The sequence below is a fragment of the Ostrea edulis genome, chromosome 3 (assembly GCF_947568905.1).
Source record: "Ostrea edulis chromosome 3, xbOstEdul1.1, whole genome shotgun sequence".
NCBI classification, from domain to species: Eukaryota; Metazoa; Mollusca; class Bivalvia; order Ostreida; family Ostreidae; genus Ostrea; species Ostrea edulis.
In genome coordinates this window covers 38,345,778-38,366,306 of record NC_079166.1, presented here as the reverse complement: position 1 = coordinate 38,366,306, position 20,529 = coordinate 38,345,778, and the positions used below count along the sequence as shown (strand labels likewise).

At 34.7% G+C, this 20,529-nt stretch overlaps 1 protein-coding gene across 2 annotated transcripts in view; it reads right to left on the bottom strand.

Annotated features, from left to right (window-relative positions):
- LOC125674286 (protein O-mannosyl-transferase TMTC2-like) overlaps nucleotides 1-20,529 on the bottom strand; it is a 32,448-nt gene that overhangs the window by 10,475 nt on the left and 1,444 nt on the right. Inside the window, exons 2-5 of one of the 2 annotated variants that reach the window (XM_056160642.1) lie at nucleotides 13,897-14,003; nucleotides 8,100-8,685; nucleotides 3,971-4,829; nucleotides 2,032-2,146 (exon numbers count right to left, since the gene is read on the bottom strand). In XM_056160642.1, the coding sequence (XP_056016617.1) occupies nucleotides 2,032-2,146; nucleotides 3,971-4,829; nucleotides 8,100-8,204 (1,079 nt within the window). In that variant the 5' untranslated portion in view covers nucleotides 8,205-8,685; nucleotides 13,897-14,003. The remainder of the gene's footprint in view (nucleotides 1-2,031; nucleotides 2,147-3,970; nucleotides 4,830-8,099; nucleotides 8,686-13,896; nucleotides 14,004-20,529) is intronic. The other variant, XM_048911414.2, reaches the window with a different exon arrangement.

Below are 20,529 nucleotides of genomic sequence, written 5' to 3'. Positions count from 1 at the left end.
AGATGTCTGCTGCAATTCATGTTTTTAATTTAGTGCAAACTGTCAAGATATTTCAATTGCAAGCATTAAAACCACAAGTTAAACAAATACTCTACTGATAATAATATATTATTTTTTCTGCTCTGTAAGATATTTTTTTTTTAAATTCCAGCACTTAATCTGAATAACCTGAATATCCTCCCAGTTTCATCTTATACAAATGCTAAATACCTCCATTCTTCCTATGCTGAAATAGCCCCTTTCATCAGCAGGATTAAAACTGACAAAGATCTTCATTCAATTTCTCACCCAAAGGAGACATAATATTCATGGTTTTCTAATGATCAACTGATTTTTTTATGGAGATATGGTCATATAACTTCATAAGAAATGCAAATGCCTGCCCAATCCATTAACAAAATGAACTGATTCGGAAGCAATGTTGAAAATCTACTCAGTATTAAATACAAAAATGATGGCTGGTTTTCATTGTATGCATCGTGTGCAGATTTTGCATGAAAGTGATTCTGAAGTAGCTATGTCGGAAGCATATCACACAAATCTATAAGTTATACAACTATAAAATGTGTAATTAATGCCACAAGTGTATACCTGTTAAATCCCCCTAACACCAGACTGTGTGGCCTAGGGGTGTATATATAGCTTTACACACTAGAACTCGATGTAATAAAATATACAAGATTTTTGTTACACTTTGATTCTAAATGATATCAAATAGATGTGAACTGTGGAATGGTAGGACATAAATGAAATTCTAACTCCGAGGTAAAACATTTAATATAATGACTTTATCATATCAGCAATACATCATCTGACAGAACACCTCACAGTACAGCGGAAGAAATTGAAATCTTGCTTTTAATGTCCCTCTGTTTGTCGTTCCACTGTCCCTTCCCTGTTAATCATAGGGTACTATTTATTTTTTACCTTGAGTAAATCTTAAACAGGTATTACTGAATTCTAATTGAAGTGTGCTGAAGCATTTTAAGTGCTCACTCATAGAAAACTCCGCTATGAAGAGCCGGGTAATTTAAACTTATTTCACTGGTGAGCAGATCCAATCTCGGGTCTGTCAAAAGTACAGGGTGATGGGACCTTGACTGTGAGTGGACAATAGGATGAACTCCTGCAATTCAGCCTGTACCTTAGGGGGTCAGGATTAGTGGCTAACTATGAAAAATCCTGTCAACTCTATCCAGTGTTGTTACATAGGAAGAAGAACCGTAATTCATCTGATTCTGAATCAAAACCATTGAGCATGATAATACCTACTCAAAAATATTCAAAGTTTATTTGGTAGATTTTTTCCCTATTTCTAAACATTTTATCACATCACTGGACAGTCATTTTCAAAGGAACAGTGTTAAGTTATTGAATATAATTAGTCTATACTTGCTAAATTTGGCTGTTCCCAATGATACTTAAGACTGTATGATTATAAGCCCTGAAGACATTAATCTGTAGTTTATCATTTCGTAACTTCGCGAGAGGCGTCACTAGCGAAATGAAATTACTCACTTTTAATATTCTGTTGCTAAAATTCATGCAAGTACTCTTGATCAACAGATAACAAGTGAATTCATGTTCACGCGATTTGACGTACTGTAACGACTCATTTCGCCATATTATTATAAGTACTTGCATAAAATAAGAAATCTCCAGTATCTTGGAAAAGGAGGTTGTGTGCAATCCTAGAGTACCAAGCTTATACATTTCTATTTAACATGTAGGACAATGCAATTTCCTGTATCAATGTTAAAGAGTTACGACTATGCAGTATAGGCATATCAAATTATTTTTCTTAATTGGCAGAGCTTGCTGTAATCTGACTAAAGTACAGACCTATATCATAAATATATATAAATATAAATATATATATATATATACATTCATAATATACATTGTAGGTCTGTACTTATAATGTCAGATTGAGTTTGCTGTTATCTGAAGACCTTAAAATAGACCTAATAATGGACGAATGTTGACCCCGTCTTTTTTCATCTTGCTATATAATTCAGACTTGGTGCTTACAGGTTGTAGTGGGTGTCCGCCATGTTGCCACGGTGTTTCAGGGCGTTCCTGTAGGCCTGTTCTGCCTCAAACCTTTTCCCCTGTTGGTTCCAGACATTTGCCAAGTTACCCCAAGCTGATAAAAAAAAAAATCAAATATTATACAAAACACAGCATACATATATGTTTTGTATGCACATTTAAGAAATTTCATTTTGAAAAATACATGAGCGTCTGAACAAGGACACGTCGATCACGGCCACGTACACACTTTGATCATTATTGAGAAGCGCATTAGCACTTTATGAAATATATGCTGGGCTGTAGCATTGCAGTTCATACTCTCATGTATTTTCAAAAAGGAAATTTAATTATTTCTTATACTTCACATTCTACTTTCATTTCTGTGAGATTCCCAGAGCTCTGTTAAAATACACATACTATATCTTTCATCAAGATTCATCCGCGCATTGTTCACAACTGCAGCACATTCGTGAGGAAATGGCTATCATTACAATTTGTAAAGATACCAAAGACAATAACCTTGGAGATGTAAATACATGTATGTACAAATGATATCAAGTTAGGTGCTAGAGGCCATCTTGACAATAATGTTAGGAGCAGATTTTATGTTGACTGAAGTTACAATTCAATTCTATATAATAAATTGAATGAAATAGAGTGTACATTGGTATAAGTTTATAATAAACTACAGATCAATCGTATGTTATATCACAGACCACCAGATGTCGCTCTGTATCACCACTAATGTCAATCAACACACACACACTGCTTCCTGTACATCATCAGCTAATGGAGGAACTACCCCCAGGCCTACTATCAGAAGCAAACAAACTCTTAACACTGTCCATCAACAGCTACAAATTCTGTACTATTTCGATCCAGTAACAAAATGTCAGCTCCTCACCTTAAATGTTGTTCAAACAGATCTGGATTCCCTAGTTCAGGGTTTTAAAGGAACTGATTTTTTTTTTACTATATTCTAGTGGGTAGGTGTAAGGCGAGTTAAAAGAAAATTTGGACAGTCAATCAATAATTAGGGTCTTTCAAGTTAAAGACATAAAACTGAAATTGGGGAAAGTGCAGTTTGATAATCTGTTCATTGATTGTATCGGTTGATAGATGTTGTAATGTTCCAGAATGCTTATCTATAAATTATTATATCCTTAAATTTCATAGAATTGTTCCTAATTTAACTCTAATAGAATATAAAGTTCTAGGGAATTGAAAGACAGCATGACACCTATAAAGAAGTTTGTTATCTTGTCCCAGCCATTATTGTCATGGTCAATGTACTTTATGAGATCAACGTTTTGTTCTGCAGAATGCTCAAGAGCCATAAATCACCAACAAATTGACCCAAGATTATTTCCAATCTTCAGGAGATTCACCATAAGATATTTCACTTCCTATCAAAAGAATCCAATGGTCAAGTTTTCCATTGATAAATAATTGCTGACAGAAAAAGAACACAAGTGAGGCATTCTGGATTATATTCCCTTTCTGAACAGAAACCTGGTGAAATCCAAATATAGCATTATACAGTGTCAAGACTCTGACAAATAGTTCTCTGGCAGGCAACCACCCCTCGTGTTCAAAAGGAGGGAGGGCAGATTTTCTCAGGAATCCAATGCACTGCATTGTCTATTGACAACTTAATGAGGCAGTGATTAGCAGAAGACTGCAGATCTCAAATACTTTGAGTCTGCCACACTGTCCCACTGAAGCAATGAGAAACTTTCCTTTACAGGGAAATTTTCATTTTTTTGTGAATTTCCTTTCCTAATAAAAAATAAGCACTATCAATAATTACTAACACCAAGAGTCAACTGTCTCAGATTAACATTTAACTCTATAATTGATTTTTTTTATCATCACAAAACTGCCTAGTCATCTAGTCATGTTAAAGCCAATTCAAACTTGCACTACAAACACCTACCTTTTGCTGGGTTGGTAGTCAGGCCTGAGCTGTATAAATTCTCCTCCGACTGCCATACTCGGTTTCGGAGAACCGTTCTCCCACAAAACATGAACAACAGCAGTCCCATGCTTCCCAGAATGCACTTCTTCTTTGCTAAATCACCGCTGTACCTCTTATATAGACAGTTAGCACCATACGACACAAGAAGACAGAACCCCATACTTGGAATATAAAGCACTCGCTCAGCAATCACAAATCCCACGTAGAAAAATAAATTTGTAGCCGGAATGAATGGGAATACCATCAGCGATAATGATATAATTAAGATGTCTTGAGACTTGAAGTTATTGGATCCCACCTCTGCTTGATCCTCCTCACTCCCTGTTGAACTGTTGGATCCTCGCCGGGAATGTTTATGACGTTTGCTATTGTGATTGTTTTTCTGACTACAGTGATTCCCGTGGTGGGACACCCCATTCCCATTCTGGTGAGACTTGATTTGTGTATATGTATGACTATTGCAGTAACTGCTTTTGTGTATATAGCTCAATAAATTTGAAGATATGTAAATTAAAATGGCATAAAATATGACTGAAAATACATTGCGTATATCTCCTATGGACTCGACTAATGGAACAGCATCCATGGACCAATCAAAACTGAGCACTCTTGGACACAACAAGATCCATGTATTGTACACTGGTAGTAAAATGTATGTGAGAAATCGTGTTACTACAGCATCAGAATCCGATGCTGGATTATCCGAGGGTGCGAATTCCGGGGTTTTGTTTCCCATGAACATGATTCGGAATGCCACCAGTAGAAATCCGATAAATCCTAAAGATAGAATCCCCTCTCGAATCTTCTTATTTCCCAACTACAAAAAGAGTCTTCTCTTTTTAGTTTATAGTCATCTTAAGTGTAAAATCACAAACAAACATAGCAAATAATTTTGGCATTCACGTACCGTGGTGGCCGATGTTTCTCATTACAGTCACTATATAAAGTGTAGTTTGAAATAATGGCGTTTAATTTTCTAGCATATTTTCATTTTACATTGCAAGATAATTTTTTGTTTGCAAAATTAAGAGAATTTTCATCATTATGACAGAAAACCATTGACATACCAAAATTAAATGATATATGTTATAAATGGTATATTAAACTTATTACAGACTAAATCCAGAATATACTAAATGCCAGGAAAATTAAACAGCAATTATAATTTCTTCAAGAAAAATATCAATGTCATATTTAGTGAAATACATAGTCAATTTCACTGCCATAGCATTCAATGGACTTTTAGGCAGGTGGTATATCATGATCTGAACCATGCACGCATGGTTATTTGATTAAGGTCACAGGTAGATTAGGAGGAAGATATAACAATATATATGTTATCATACTCCGTAATTAAATGTTATGGAATCTAAACATATCCAAAATACTTGGAAAAAACATTCTAATCTCTCTCTGACCAAATATGTGGTGTCATGTTCATCATAAGATAAACTTAATGTTTAGCATACCTAATCAGGATAACAGATGAGTGCACAAATGTACATGTATTTATATATATTTTTTTTTTCAGATATTCAGTCACACAGGTAATTATAATGTTCAAGTTTCATACACTGAATAATCAATTGCCTTTATAATCTTTCTGATTATCATCTTGAAAGTGACAATGTCTTTCAACAGGTTTTGAAGATGAAAATCTGTAAATCTATAAATATAAAGCTCTTCTGAATTTGTAATTTTCAAAGAAAAATTTACAAAATAATTGCAAGCCATGACTGTATATGAATCCTTCAGTGTTAAACTATTGAAATCTAAAAGATCTATGTACTCCTAACATAGAGTTATATATTAAAATCGCCTTTGTCCAACAGATCAAAACGATGTACGCATCAAGAAAAATGCATAAAAGAGCAGTGAAATAAACATAATTACATTTTCATTCAAATTACAGGTGCAAACAAGACATCAAATGACAAAAACTCAAAACTAATCAAAACCACTTCATTTAGACTGTGTAAAAATGGCTCAGATCTCACCATTGGCAGACCTGAGTAGATTTTTTTTATTTATTGTTCAAAGTAGACTTATTACTGGGAAGAAAAAGAAACACTTGCAAGTGAGGCACCCATTGGAAGACTGCATTCTGCAACAAATATGCCAATAACAAAGGAGCAGTGAAAATTGTCACACATTAAAAAAATATAGTGCAGCCTTGATCATGAAGTCCAAACACTCTGATTACAACACTGTTAAAGATCTGATTTTATACTCTAAGATAATCACGAAACATTTTGTCACAAAGTTTGTCCACCTAAAATATTGACACAGATATACCCAACAATAGCACCCAGAGCGATGCATACCAGAAACTTAATTAACACTTCATGTGTAATTGTTGGGATGAAACACACAGTATCTCTAAATTAAACACCAAAACCCTAACGACCCGGGACTCTATTTCACAAAACAAATATTTAGACTCTTATATTTCATTACTTGGTCATTTCGATCCTTCATTTTTCTAGCGGTACATTCTAAGAATTTAAGGTATCCATCCTGACTTAAGATGACACTTACTTCCACTTATTGAGAGGTGTATCAAAGTAATGTATTTGCTTTTTAGGAGACACTATATTGACCTAATGTCCCCCTCCTAATGAAAATAACAGACCACTAAAATCTCTTATTACTGTCATAACAACAATTTATAATGTCATTACCTATCAACCTTAAAACATTTTGTTTTGTATGTTAACCAATTACCTGGAAAAAAAACATTCTAATCTCTGTCTGACCTAATATTTAAGAATTTGGATATATACAGATTCAATTTTAATACACAATTCTAATAATGATCAATTATAAGCAAGAAGTTAGAGTGAAATACAAAAAATAATTTGGTAACTGTTCAAATAGGTATCAAAAGCTAGAAATATGAACAGATTTCAGGGGCCATAACTCTTATAGATTTACTTTCAGACTATATAGTGTAATTTATATTTATTCCCTAATTACTATCCCATAGGTCAATTAGTACAGGTTTTACCAAAATCGTGTCAACGAAAGCATTTCTGATTCACTATAACTGTAACAGGGAAATTTGTAGGACAACCGAACTACGTAATTAATGTTTAATTTCAGGTGATAATTTTAACCCTGTACTTGATAAAAATTCATTTCATGATATCACTATCTTAAGCAAACACTAATTTTAATAATTAGATAAAATTTATCATGGACTTTCACACTTTCCCTCTCACCTGAATTCATTTTAAAGACTTACAGGTGTCAAATACATTAATGATTAAGACCAGAACATCCTAACCAATTTTTGTTCAATATACACTGAATATGTAGGGGCTGCCAAAGAGGGCTTTGCGTAAGACTTGGTTTACAAGAAATTCCCACTGCGGGACTGAGCAGCCAAGGATTTACCGAGAATTACTCCATCGCAATACATGGAGGTAATAAAAATATTTTGACAAAAAACAAGTTGGATAAATTCTTAAAATGCAATTTTTCAGGCTTTGCTCTGCAATTCCTCAAGACAACACCGTAAGCCAAATACCTCTGGCTTCTACCGTTGCTTAATCCATAGGATCACTGGTTTTTTGACATTTGATCAATAAGTATGTTCTTATTTCATGATAGAAGAGAGACGTAAAAAAATTTTAGGTTTTGGATTCAAATATCTGAGGATTTAAATAAAGGAACATGTTCAAGTGGATGCTCCTGTGCACTTCAATGAAAGATTGAGGTGAAAGGTGGTCAGGGGTTTTCCTCTTAATTGCTGAAGAAATTCCTTATTTTATGTGTGCCTTAATCTTGATATGAATTACATTGTTCATGTAGAGTCCTTTAAAGGGTTTCCATTTTTTGGCATTTTAATTTTTTCATCAATCATTTTCTTTTTTAAGTGACAAATGGCAAACACTCAAACTTATGTAATTTTACAATTCCCTGCAGCATGAAACACTGTACCAATTAGATTTTTCTTGCATTTTCAATTACAAAACTGTGTAAGATATCAAGTTATTTCCCTTCCTGTGGGCAAAAACTGGAGATGGATCGAGATCTCATTCAATGTATAGAAAAAATCCCTGACAACTGTTTGGGATTAACTTACCCATTTAAATGAAATAATATCTGCGATTTGTACTTTGTTGTGAACGAACAAATCATATGTAGCACACACGGCTATAACAGTCACTCCTTGTTCCTTCGTGAGCATACTTGCTGTTGTGAAAATGGCTGTGCCCACGATGCACAGTAGTGCCCCAAATGGGGCATCATTCTCCGTCACATGGTCCCTGTACTTCACATACTGTATGTAACTCAGGAAGGCGAGGAGGAAGAATAAACAGGCGCCAACATCAGCCCGGCCCACAATTCCCGCCACCGCTTCCGTGTGGACAGGATGTGCTGCGAATAACAGTCCCGCAGTAAATGTTGGAAAATCATCTCGCAGAAAAATCCTCACTAATTTAGTAAAAACAGTGGTCACTACGACGTGAAGGAGAATGTTCACCAGGTGGTAACCCCACGGACTGAATTCTCCGAAATAGTAGTTGAGTCTGAAGGAGAGAACACATAGTGGCCTGTAGGACTTGTGAGATCCGCTGTGGGTGAGGGGGGTCCCCCAAAAGTCATCAAAGAACAGGTTAATTAGTGGAGTCTCCGGCAACAGGTCCTGGTTCTTCTTGATAGCTCGACTGGAAAAGAAATATAGAGAGGATTTACATTTACGCTTAGAAGTTTTGATGAACATTAATTAACTTACAATGCCAACTGGGCAAAATTTACTTTTGTTTTTAGTTCATCAATGGATATGCCTATACATGTACATGTATATCATTAAATTCATTGATCATTATTTCAAGGCAAAATATTCTCTTAATATTAGATTAGGAAAATTTATCAAAATAACTTTCAGCAAAATGAAATATCTATTTCATTTGCTTCACATATCGGGTCTTAAATTTCCAAAGACCTGAATTAGCTGTCACTCTTTCACTCATTTTACCCTCCCCAGGCACCTCACATGACCCCCAGCTTATAAACTTGTTTGTCTGGAGTTCTATTTTTCGACTGTTCAAGAAAGAAGTTTGGAAAAAAATCTGGTTTATACATCAATACCTCAAGTACCAAGACAAGATGTTTGCAATCTTTTATTCAAACAATATTAAGAATATTTTATGTGCAAGATCAGAAAACAATGTTTATAGTAGATGAAGAATTTTTTTTTGTAAATCTTTAAACACAAAGTTGCCCATTAGTTTGAAATATCCTGATCTTATAAAAACAGCAGATAAAAGGTAGCTCTGTGGACCAGAGCAAGGAAAACACCTTTAATAAGAGTGCAAACAAAGTCAAACTGCGGATTAAACAATCAACCCAGCAGTTAGAAAAGGCCCTACTCCCAGCAATGTTGAAATTGCTAATGTATGTTTGTGTCAACACAAGTGCCTGGCCAATTTCTGGGGACTGAAAGTGTGAAAGCTGCCTGAAGATTTTACACAGAAATATAACAAAGAATTCTTGGGAGGTGGCATTAATAGGAATCAGAAAACACGAATTGTCACACTCTAGAGTACACATGATATGTTTGCTCTGTGGAAAAGAACAGTTAAAGACACCACCATGATCTCACAAAAGGCACTTCCTGCCAGGGTCTGCAAAATGGCCTGACCTATTTTCAATACCAGTAAAATAGCCGCAAGTGATCGTCAAAATTTTTCGGTTTCTGAAAGAATTCAATAAGTCGGGAGACATAAAAGCTGGTAGTCCCACTAGAAATGTATTGTACGTAGCATCCCTCTGCGTGACACATTCATAGCAAATGCAGAGGAGCGGCTGGGCAATCAATCTAGATATTGAATCTCCCTGCAATAATCTCTTTTGTCTTGCAAGTATTCACTGGCCATGCAATGTCCAGCATCTTTGCAGCAGTCAGACCTAATTTGCTCATTCCACCTTTCCTTGAACCCATTATATGACATCTCGCCTCATCATTATCTTAGTATCTGTACAAATGTTTCCCTAGATCTTGATATTCAAATTCAAATGTTCATTGTTGTCAATAATGAGAAATCTATACAATTTGTGTGTGGGAAATTTAACAATTGATCTCATGGTATATATTTATCTGTGTCCGGATCAGATTGTCCTAAAGCAATGACCACATGGTGCACCTGAATTATGGCAGTCGGTGAGAGGTCCGGATACCACGGCAACATATGACCCTTAAATAACACGGTTAATATTTGCTCAACTGTAAGAGTTCTCCTGCATTTATAGTTGAGATCTGGAGAAGGACTGTTTACCACTTCTTATAGTTGTATTTGCTCAAGAAAATTTACGACAACTATAAATACTGCAATACATGCTTTTCATCCTTTTTTAGACGTGTAAGGATCAGGTTTTTTCGACAAATTGCCACCTCTGACGCTTTGGGAATTCAGTTATTTACCCTTTTCCCCGACAGCTGATATTTTTGTCGCCAGAAACAAGGGACGAAGTGTTCTAAGTAGCACTTCCTTCTATGGAAATGTCAAATTTTGAAAATTTATGTATCCACTAGTAATTTCATATGCCTTGAGAAGTGTAGCAGGTTTTCTAAACAAATAGTCTTATCAATTAAATTTATGATACATTGACACATTAAGAGAACATTAACAGAGAATGGTCATAACTTTCATATATCAAAGAGAATTATTTACTCAAAACTTTGATATTAACTTCATCAAATAAGCTCGAACTGATAAGCCTCCTCACTATCGAATCATGCAAAGCTGTATAGTTTGTTAGTGAGTACACACACATTTTAAACCTTGAATTTCATAATATAAAACCATTATACTGTTTGAATTTCAATTAATGTATCTTCACAATGAAAGATTGTTTTCCGGTTGCACAGCTTCAAAGGTATTCGTTTTACCTGTCAATTAATGCTATCAGGTCACCGTTTTGAAATATTCTACTTTTCGCTGGAGACCTTTCAAAAATATGACAAGATCTGTAATTCAATATCACATTTCAAACGCGTAGAATTGCCGATACTCTTGTACATTTAAAGTTAAGGCTCATCAGACCGTGACATAGGACCACTAAAGAAAACATAAAATTCACTCCAAATCTCTCAAGCTCTTCATTAACATGTCACTCAAAACGGTGAAAATTTCTCCAAATTAGCGTACCAATAATGGACAGATGGGTATCAGCTTAGAATTTCCTACATAGATTTTCATTAGGTGGGCTCAACCTATGAATATCGTTTTTTGACAAGGTGCAATCATAGGGGTGATACTCTCATGATTGAGATGGACAGTCGGAGGGCTCATGGCTGTTGGTAAATCTAGAAGTTTAATAAGACACCACTGGGAGGTTTGCCCTCCACAAATGAATGACGAATTCAGATTTTGTGTATAAATAATACGCAAGGTTTTTTTCTCTCCAAAATTTGCATGAACATAAAGATAAAAATACACTCAATAGAGTCATTAATATGCAAGGCTTCTTCAAAATTCACATGAACATAGAGAGAGAGATAAAAACACACATTCAACAGGTTTTTTTATCTATCAACTGTCTGTTGTAGAGCTTGCAGTTCATATGTCTGTATTCACATCACTGACCTCAAGCGCCCTCTCATTAGGACACACCTCGAGTTTTCATGTAGGAACTATATATTCCTAAGCAAAACTGAAACACAGAACCCACCTCATCTTCCCTCTTCATGAATAAAACAAACTAAGGTGTTCCATACAGAACACTTCTGCTAATAATCAATTGATCATGTGTTAATGGTGATCCATGGTCGCTAATGCATAATGCTTCTGGACTGTACATGTATATTGAAGCATCATAAGGGTGCACTCTCCTATACTGGTAATTTTATGAATACCTTATATTCATATTGGCACTGGAAATTGCCTCTGCCCGTTTGCGTAATTAGCTTATATATAATGTTAAATTGGCTAAATATCATGTGACAAATTACATCTCCCCTTTCAGATAGATCGAAAGTCCAAGGGTTTGTGAAGAAAATACCAAGTTATGAGTCAGAAACCCCTCAATGGCTAAGTTTGTTTGTTTTAGGTCCCTTCCATAATTCTTCACTCGTATCAAGATGTCTCCAGCTGTAGGTGAAGTGCCGGAAATTTAGACCTATCCGTGGCACTCAGGGCCAGAGCAGTAAGGCCTCTTTATGGTGCCAACGCCTGCTGTGACAATTTTTTACAATTTTTTTTATGGGACCTGATGGTCTCATTGGAGAGATCCATGATTCTCTCATCTAAATGCAGAACACTTTGTGAAGGAGCATACAATCACTATCTATATATTCTACATCATAGCTTTGACTTGGTCAAGTTACCAGTGGGGGATTTGTACCAGCTACAACCTCCACGCATCAACATCACCCATATTGACATCAGCAGAGGGCTGCGTTTTTAAAAAAAATATTCAATGATCAAATATGTTTTCTAAGGAAACAAAGACAGCATATCACAATTAATAACCTTCAAATTTGTAAAAGCTTCTTGCTCATGACTATACCCTTATATTGTTAAATTTTTCACCCAAAACTTTTCTAAAACTGTACCATACACTATTATACCAGATCCTAAACATTCGCATTGTAAAATCGTCATAATTAATGTCTCCGTAAAATTTGTAAAGTCATGTCGTTTAAAAATATAGATATAGAATTATGCAGTCAAATCAATTAGAATGAAGTCAAAGTCAATGACATCATTTCACATGCAGTGAATGGGATCGAAGGCGATTAGATAACAGATTTGCAATGTCATTCCACCTAGGGATTTTGCACAGGGCAAAGGTCAAGAATTAGCATTGACAGAATGCATGATGATTCCACACACATGCATGTCTGTCATTGGAAAACTGCATAATTTGTCCACATAAATGCTAAAAGTACAAACAGAATACTACTATCCTTGAATTAGTCTGACACTTTATTATATTCACATGTATAATACAATAGAAAAAAGACCAAACACATTCCATGCACTCAGTAATTACATAACTTTGTGTCTACAAAATATCTCGGTCATCCAATTCTTTCTCTTAGCTCTTTTGTGATTTGTAATTTCAGAAAATAAACAATTAACTTACTTTTTCACAATTATCCACAAAAACTGATACTTCAAAGAAAATTACTAAATTCTTTTTTTGTTAATGAAGTTCCCCTTTTATGATAATTTGCATTCATTTACTAAAATGTTGGAAAATTGCAGACTTAAACATGGTATTTGCCATGAACTGATACAATTGCCAAAAACCTTTAATGCTACATGTAATATGTATGTTTATATCACTGTGAACACACAAATGGTGGACGAGGGTGGATGTGGGTATTTAACCACTGATCTCCCTTCTCCCCTTCTCTCCTTTGTCACCTCTCAATCTCCCCCATCCTCTCTCTCTCCTTTTCTTTATGTAATCTTTCCTAGGTCCTTCCTCCTCTCTCTTACTCCTTTCCTCTCTCCCCTACCCTAACCTTTTACCTGTGCCGTCCAACCCCCCCCCCTTTCCCTCACCCTCGATCATATACAGAAATTATATGTCAAAGTAACCTTATATTAGGAGGAAATGCTACACCAGAGAAAATTAAATGGAGGATATGTTCAACAATATTTTGACATTGAAAACTTTCAAATTTACTTTATTTAGTCACAAAATGCAGTTTTAGTAAAAAGGAATTCTGAAAAAAAATCTAAAACCCCTGCCAGATTCGAACTCATGATAAGCAGTTCAGCAGTCGCCATGCTAACCCAGCTATTGAGCTATTTAAGTGTGATGAGATCCAAAATGAAAAAACAAATATGGCCGATACATTTTGTATTTATATTTTCATCCATGGTTTAAAAGGAAGTCAGCCATTATGAAGCTGTAGAGAATACCCTCTAAAGTCAATGGATCCACAACTGTAATCTTTACAGCTACACTGTCATGATCTGGGGAACCTTTAGCTTTAGTAGACGGCCATAAGATGAAAGTCTCCCGTCATCTACGATGAAATCAAACATCAGTTTATCTGAATAAAAAATCTCTTTATCACTCTACTGTTCCCTGCATTATCAAGTTAGAAAAAGGGAAAGGGGGATTTAGAATCTGATGGAAGTCTGGCTCCATAAAATGTTGATCAAAGGTGTGCATCTTGCACTGTATCCTTCTGAGAATGATACAACAGTGATGATGGATGATCAGAGAATTTAACAGCACCGAGATTTGTACAGGCGTCAAATTTTTCAGGACCCTGTCTTCAGCTGCTACAATGCATACCCTTCCAACTTTTAAAACGATAGGATGAATTGTGGGTTAATGCTCAATACCTGTGTTTTATGGCTTTCAAGGACCGTATTTCACATTGTTTTTACCTTTGTCAAGAAATGCATTAAGAGAAATTGCTTTTTGATGGCTTTCTTTCCCTCTTGTGTATGATTGATTCTATGTAAATAGTCAATACATTATAATGTTTCTAGAGGCCTTATAGACGTTAGAAGTAGATGTCTGCAAGATTGACATTTAAATGTAGATTATGTTAGTAACCCCGATAACAATTAAAGTCTCTTTCACATTTATTATTTAGACAAAATTCATATTTTCAAATATATATTAGATGTTACTGATGTTCAGAGAACATATTTTGTCTGAATTCTGAAGCAACAATTTTCATGCCTATATATACTTTTGTTGTTTAATTACCAAAATCATTTAGAATAATTCTAACACTTGGTTGTCATTAACTTTCTGATTTTTACACCATAATCTTAATTTGTTTTAATCACTTCATTATCTAATCAGATTTATCCTCAGATGATACCACTGACCACATGTGTAACTGTTTCAACACCTACCTACCTTTAGAATTTAAAACCTTTTGTTTATAGAAGATCTTACAGCCGCCTGGCTGGACATACACCTGGTAATGTTATGCAGGGTCTATAATCCTCCTCCCGGGGTCAATTTTGCCAGGATGTTTCCAGGGATAATATCAGACAAGTGTATAAGTTTATGACCAGGTGTGGAATATTAAACCAGACCACCAGCTTGGACTTACCATACTTTACACCTGATAAACTTAATTACTGAAGTTAACTGCCTCTGTTTTTGTATTAAACGTTGATGAATGATAAAAAGCCAACTTGCCATACTTGAAAAAAAAAATACTATGCTTGAAAAAAATGGGATATTATAAACGTGGAGAAAGTCAGCAACGTCCGTGTTATTTGATTTTCTCCAGATCCCTACCGTGTATACATATTGATAATATGATAAGTAAACAAGAAATCTATTTTTTTGGACAGACTTTGAAAGAGATAAGACTTATGATCTCTATGTGTACAACAAAAACAGACACTGCATGAGCTCTGTGTCAATTTTGTACCAGTCTGTGTGGTGGCACAAATCATCCCAGGGCAGCTTAGCAAAGCTAAATACCATGTTCCTGCTCACGTTTGTTGGAAAACCACTCCAGACAGCGAATTTGAACCCATAAAGGGATTTAAAGACTCCAGGACCAAACAAGGGCCCTCTCGAGTTGGTGATGGATTAACTGAAACCTGACCTGCAAAGTCAAACATGATGGATGAACATTTGGTGCATTAAGACAAAATGCTTTCCATCATTTCTCTTCTTTGTCGATTATCATGGCAAATGATAAGTTAAATATTCCGTACTGGTTTCGTTCACATATTGCATGCATAAGGCAATTCCTCTTGAAATGTCTCAATGGATTAAACAATTTGAAAAATGAATAAATAGAAAGTTTGAAAACTGCAAGTTCTCCTTTAATAATATATCATTCTTGCTTTGGGCATATTTGGTTGAAAAAATATTGCTGTTGTAATTTAGTTGAAAAAAATATTGCTGTTGTAAGACAGCCCATTAGACAATGTTTTCATATTTGCAAACTTTTCTAGTATTTCAAATGAAAATGATCGAGGCATATGCTATGACAAAGGCATTGGGTGCAGAGCAGCAATTCACTTCAAAAGAAAACATCCCCAGATATAATTACAATGTTTTAATAAAGTTGTATAGGTCTAGAATGACACAAGGACACATAAAGTGTTTCCGGTAATATAAAAAAAAATAAACAGAATTTTTTTCTTGTCTTCATAACAATTGTACACCAACAGAACATGTAGCAATTGGGCCTTAATGGCAAAAAACAGAAAGAAAAAAAAAACATTTTTGTAAAAACTTGTGACTAATTGATTGTGTCAGAAAGTATGAAAACCAAAAAAAGAGGGGGGACAGCTTGAGAAATGATGGGGTCATATAAATTCTTTATAAATCATCAAAAAGTTCATTTACTGTCTTCTCACCTTATTAAGAGCCACTTTTAAAATAACATCATGTTTTGCCAGGCATAGAGTTACGAAAAAGGGCTTTCAGACGAGAAATTGTATACCTTTACTCAAAAAATAATTACTGGCGGAATTTCACGACAAGATGATTTTGACGACTGTTATGTTTTCAGGTGTTGGAGAATTGCAATCAACTCTCCTAACACTTGCAATTTTCATCTTCAAGAACGTTAGTGTTTACTGTTGGACAATCAGATCCAAGTTCATTGTCAATGAACATTTTATCTCTGACAATAATGGGGGTAGCCTTACTTCAATTTCAACGATTTCTTTTTCGACAAGCAATCAGACGTTGAACAATCTGAGAAGCCCCCCTAACAGATAACACATCCAATCTGCTCAATCTCCTGATCACCTCTGCAGGTAAACTTCAAAGTAAACATTTAATAATTAGTAATCTCATACATTTCTCCTCTTAATTGTCACATGCAATTCATTCACCTTATATGTATACAGATTCTTTGATACAAGATTTTCCAAACCACTCATTCTAGACATCCTTACACTCTATATATATATAGCTTGCTATTTGTATGTAAAAAGAGATTATCTCCGATTTCAATACAATATTAGTTACACTAAAATTTCTTCAACGGTGTAATATTACTAGAAATTTCTATGATTCTGATTTATTTCAAAACATTTATGCAAGAGTGAGAGAGAGCCAGTAAAACGTGTAAAGTGAGGACAAATTTCAACCAACGGACAGAAGTTGTGAGGACAGAATTGCACTATGAGGACAAAAAAAATGTCCTCACAATACGCTGGTTTCGAGATATGTCCGAGTTATTTCCCTTTGGAGAACTCGTACTTAGTAAGATGCAAAACAACTTGTTTACATGCCGGAGTGGGACAGATCGATATTCATCACTGCATAAGTGAATCTGCTCAGTAAGTTTATCATACGCAGTTTCATCACCCAATTTCGACTGATACACAAACTAAGTAAATAATAAGTATTCAAGAAGTAATTAAATACTTAGAATTCTTATTATATCACGTTATTTTGTTGCTCCTAGCTATCATATCCCGGACATTGCTTGAAAATATAACATTGTATTTATGTTTCTACTTTAGGAAGACATTTCTTTTGACAGTATTTTACATTTCCTACATCAAGTATTTAATAAGAAGTCGGTTTTTAGACATTTTATCGTCTTTCTCACTGACTCTGGTACCACTCTGTCCCACCTAAGCATTCAAAGTTCCACTAAATGCACCTCCTACATAGGAGAGCTCTAATCTTGAAACTGACGTCTTACGTCCTCATAAATATGACCAACTGCATGTGAAAGAAATAGATACAAAATATTAGCTTAGTGAGGACAAGTTTTTCATAATTCGAAAGAGAGTATTAGATAAACTTTTATAGGTATCCCTATAGCTATACCTAACATAGTAATTTTTTTGCCTTTATAGAATAATATATATGTGTATTCTCTTCTACAATTGTGAGGATGTCCTCACTTAGTAGATTTAGTAGGAGAGAGAGAGAGAGAGAGAGAGAGAGAGAGAGAGAGAGAGAGAGAGAGAGAGAGAGAGAGAAAGAGAGAGAGAGAGATTTTCTTAAATTTTACATTAACTTAAACTACCTATACACATGCTCTATCAGCATGCTGCCCGATTTTGAGTTTTTATAACTACACTTGAGGAATGGCTTGCTACGGGAACTAATTCTGGGAGCTTTTCATTAAATCCTTGTTTTGCCAGAGTCTCTACAATACGGGCCTGTTGTGTAAATCTCAGTAAAGACTTGTTTAATCTTCCCCCATAATGCACTTTTTGGGGATGACCTGAATTTTGGAATAATGGTTATATGCCTTACGTTTGCATGTGAATCTTGTAACAGAAGTCTTGGTAGGGGAAATAACTTTTGTCAAACATAAATTGGTATTTCATAATTTCTGTTTATGTTTCTGCAGTCAAATAAAATACTGGCAAATGAATTCAAGAATTCAAGGGAGATAATATTGATTCTAATCTGATTTAAAAATGAATTGTTATACTTCAATTATAAGTTTCAACTGGAAAGCACCATGAGAAAATGTGGAAAAAAAAACTTCTAACGCATATCCAAATGCAACATCATGGTACAATAATGTTGCATGAATAAATAGAATATGATTTCATACAGCAAACTCCCTGTGCATCCAGAACTCTTGGGATGCATTAATTTCACAATTTTCCCCCTCCAAGTTTAAAAGAAATAAAACAATACAATATTTTATTGACATATTTCTTGTAACTTTTTAAAATTATCATAATTTTAAAGAATGCTTTAAATTTTACTATAATCATGCCGGATCATCAGATAATGGCTTCAATTTTGGCATGAGAGGGCAATTGGTGTTTCAAGGAAACTGGAGAACTCAAATCCCCCCCCCCCCCAAAAAAAAAGACCTGCAGAATTTTAAGTTCACATAATATTTTGAAATGCAACTTTCCTTACACTTATAATCACAATTTTCCAGTTTCTAATACTTAAAAAAAAGTTTACTCTTCATTCATAGTATACACATATACTTTTTCATTTCATTCTCATATGAAATTTGACTAAAATTAAAAGGTCCCATTTCTAGACTTAAAATGATCCTCAAGCCATCATAAAATACACTGTTTTTTGCTCATAAAACTGATTTTAACCTGAGTGAAAATATAGCAGTCATGTGAATCTCCATATCTAATTCAATGATGAACTTGCTCGTTCCATAATTATTGATGCTATCGATGTTGTTTGAAATATTTTTTAAGTGCTTTTAAAAGGAAAACTTGTATCCTCAGGCACGGAGTATACCTAAGGTGTACATGTATATTTAATAATGCATTACCTACGGTTCATTATGCAAAGTTCAAGTCGTGTGTTTTCATAAAACTGTAAAAATAACTCTGCCCTGGCAAGAAATCTTAAAAAACAGTAAAAACCATAAAACTGTGAATAGTAATTAGCATAACACACAGAAAAATATGAAAATATGAAAAATGTGTTTGTTTCTATATCAATTAAAGTCACAGATTACGTGTGTACCATGTTAAACCCTAAATCTGCAGTATTAAACCTGCTAAAAATTGTTAGAAAATAGAAATCGTACAACAGCAGCATATAGTGTAAATGTTTTATCCTTCACATCTATTATAATCTGGTGATGGCTGGAAGCTATGACTGTCAAAACAATATGAAGCCATTTAATACCAAGAGGTCTCTGTCACACCACTGTGATGCATGAACACAGTTATCTGGCATTCATCATAACATATTTCTCCTCCTCACGACCTGCCGTAGTCCTTAAGGATTCAGATCTACCTAGTGCCTGGTACATTACTACCATCACTAGTGAAACTGCATATCCGACTGACCAGCAAGCGACGGTTCCCATAAAACAGAATTATCTGTCAAAACCAAGCAAGTCCCCTTCTTTTTCACTAATGGGACTTCAACCTGCATGGGGATCTCTGGATATACAATGAACCATTGGCTGTTGATCACATGTTGCAGCCATTTTGAAAATTTGAACAAAAGTTGTGTAATACATGAAAAGCCTTGGATCGATTCAAAAGAAGTTTAACCCAATATCAATGTCTGCAATCACGATCATTAGCAGTGAAATCTTTTAGGATAATGGTGCACAGTATTTTGCAAAGTGTAAAGAGTGCTAAACAATATTATATAAAGACAAGCAAGGGCACCTGTAATAGATAAATTTAAATGAATTATCCAAACTGACAGACGGGAACCCCGGATTCTTAAGAACCGATATAACAATTAGCTCTCAATTATCCATTTAACATTTGAAATCTAGCTATCACTACCAGGATTTGGGATTTCTTATATTTTTCTCTTGCTTTACGTCCGTTAGTAAAAAAAAAAAAGCTCATTTCATAATTAGCATAACAAGCACAGTGGGTACGTGGGTACCGATTCAATATTTGCCTTTTATTTGGTTTACAAAATTTCTACCACAATGTCACCTCTTATAATTTTCTGTTTAAATGATATTCATATTAGTGTTCCGATAAATTAATTACATGGTTAATATAGCTTCAGCAAACATATCTCTGATATAAGGGTTTGCTTGGTACATCTTTATCAATGAGAAACATTCATATTATAATGAACGGAATTAAACCTCTTGGTGTCTTTACAAAATAAGACCCAGCTCCTTT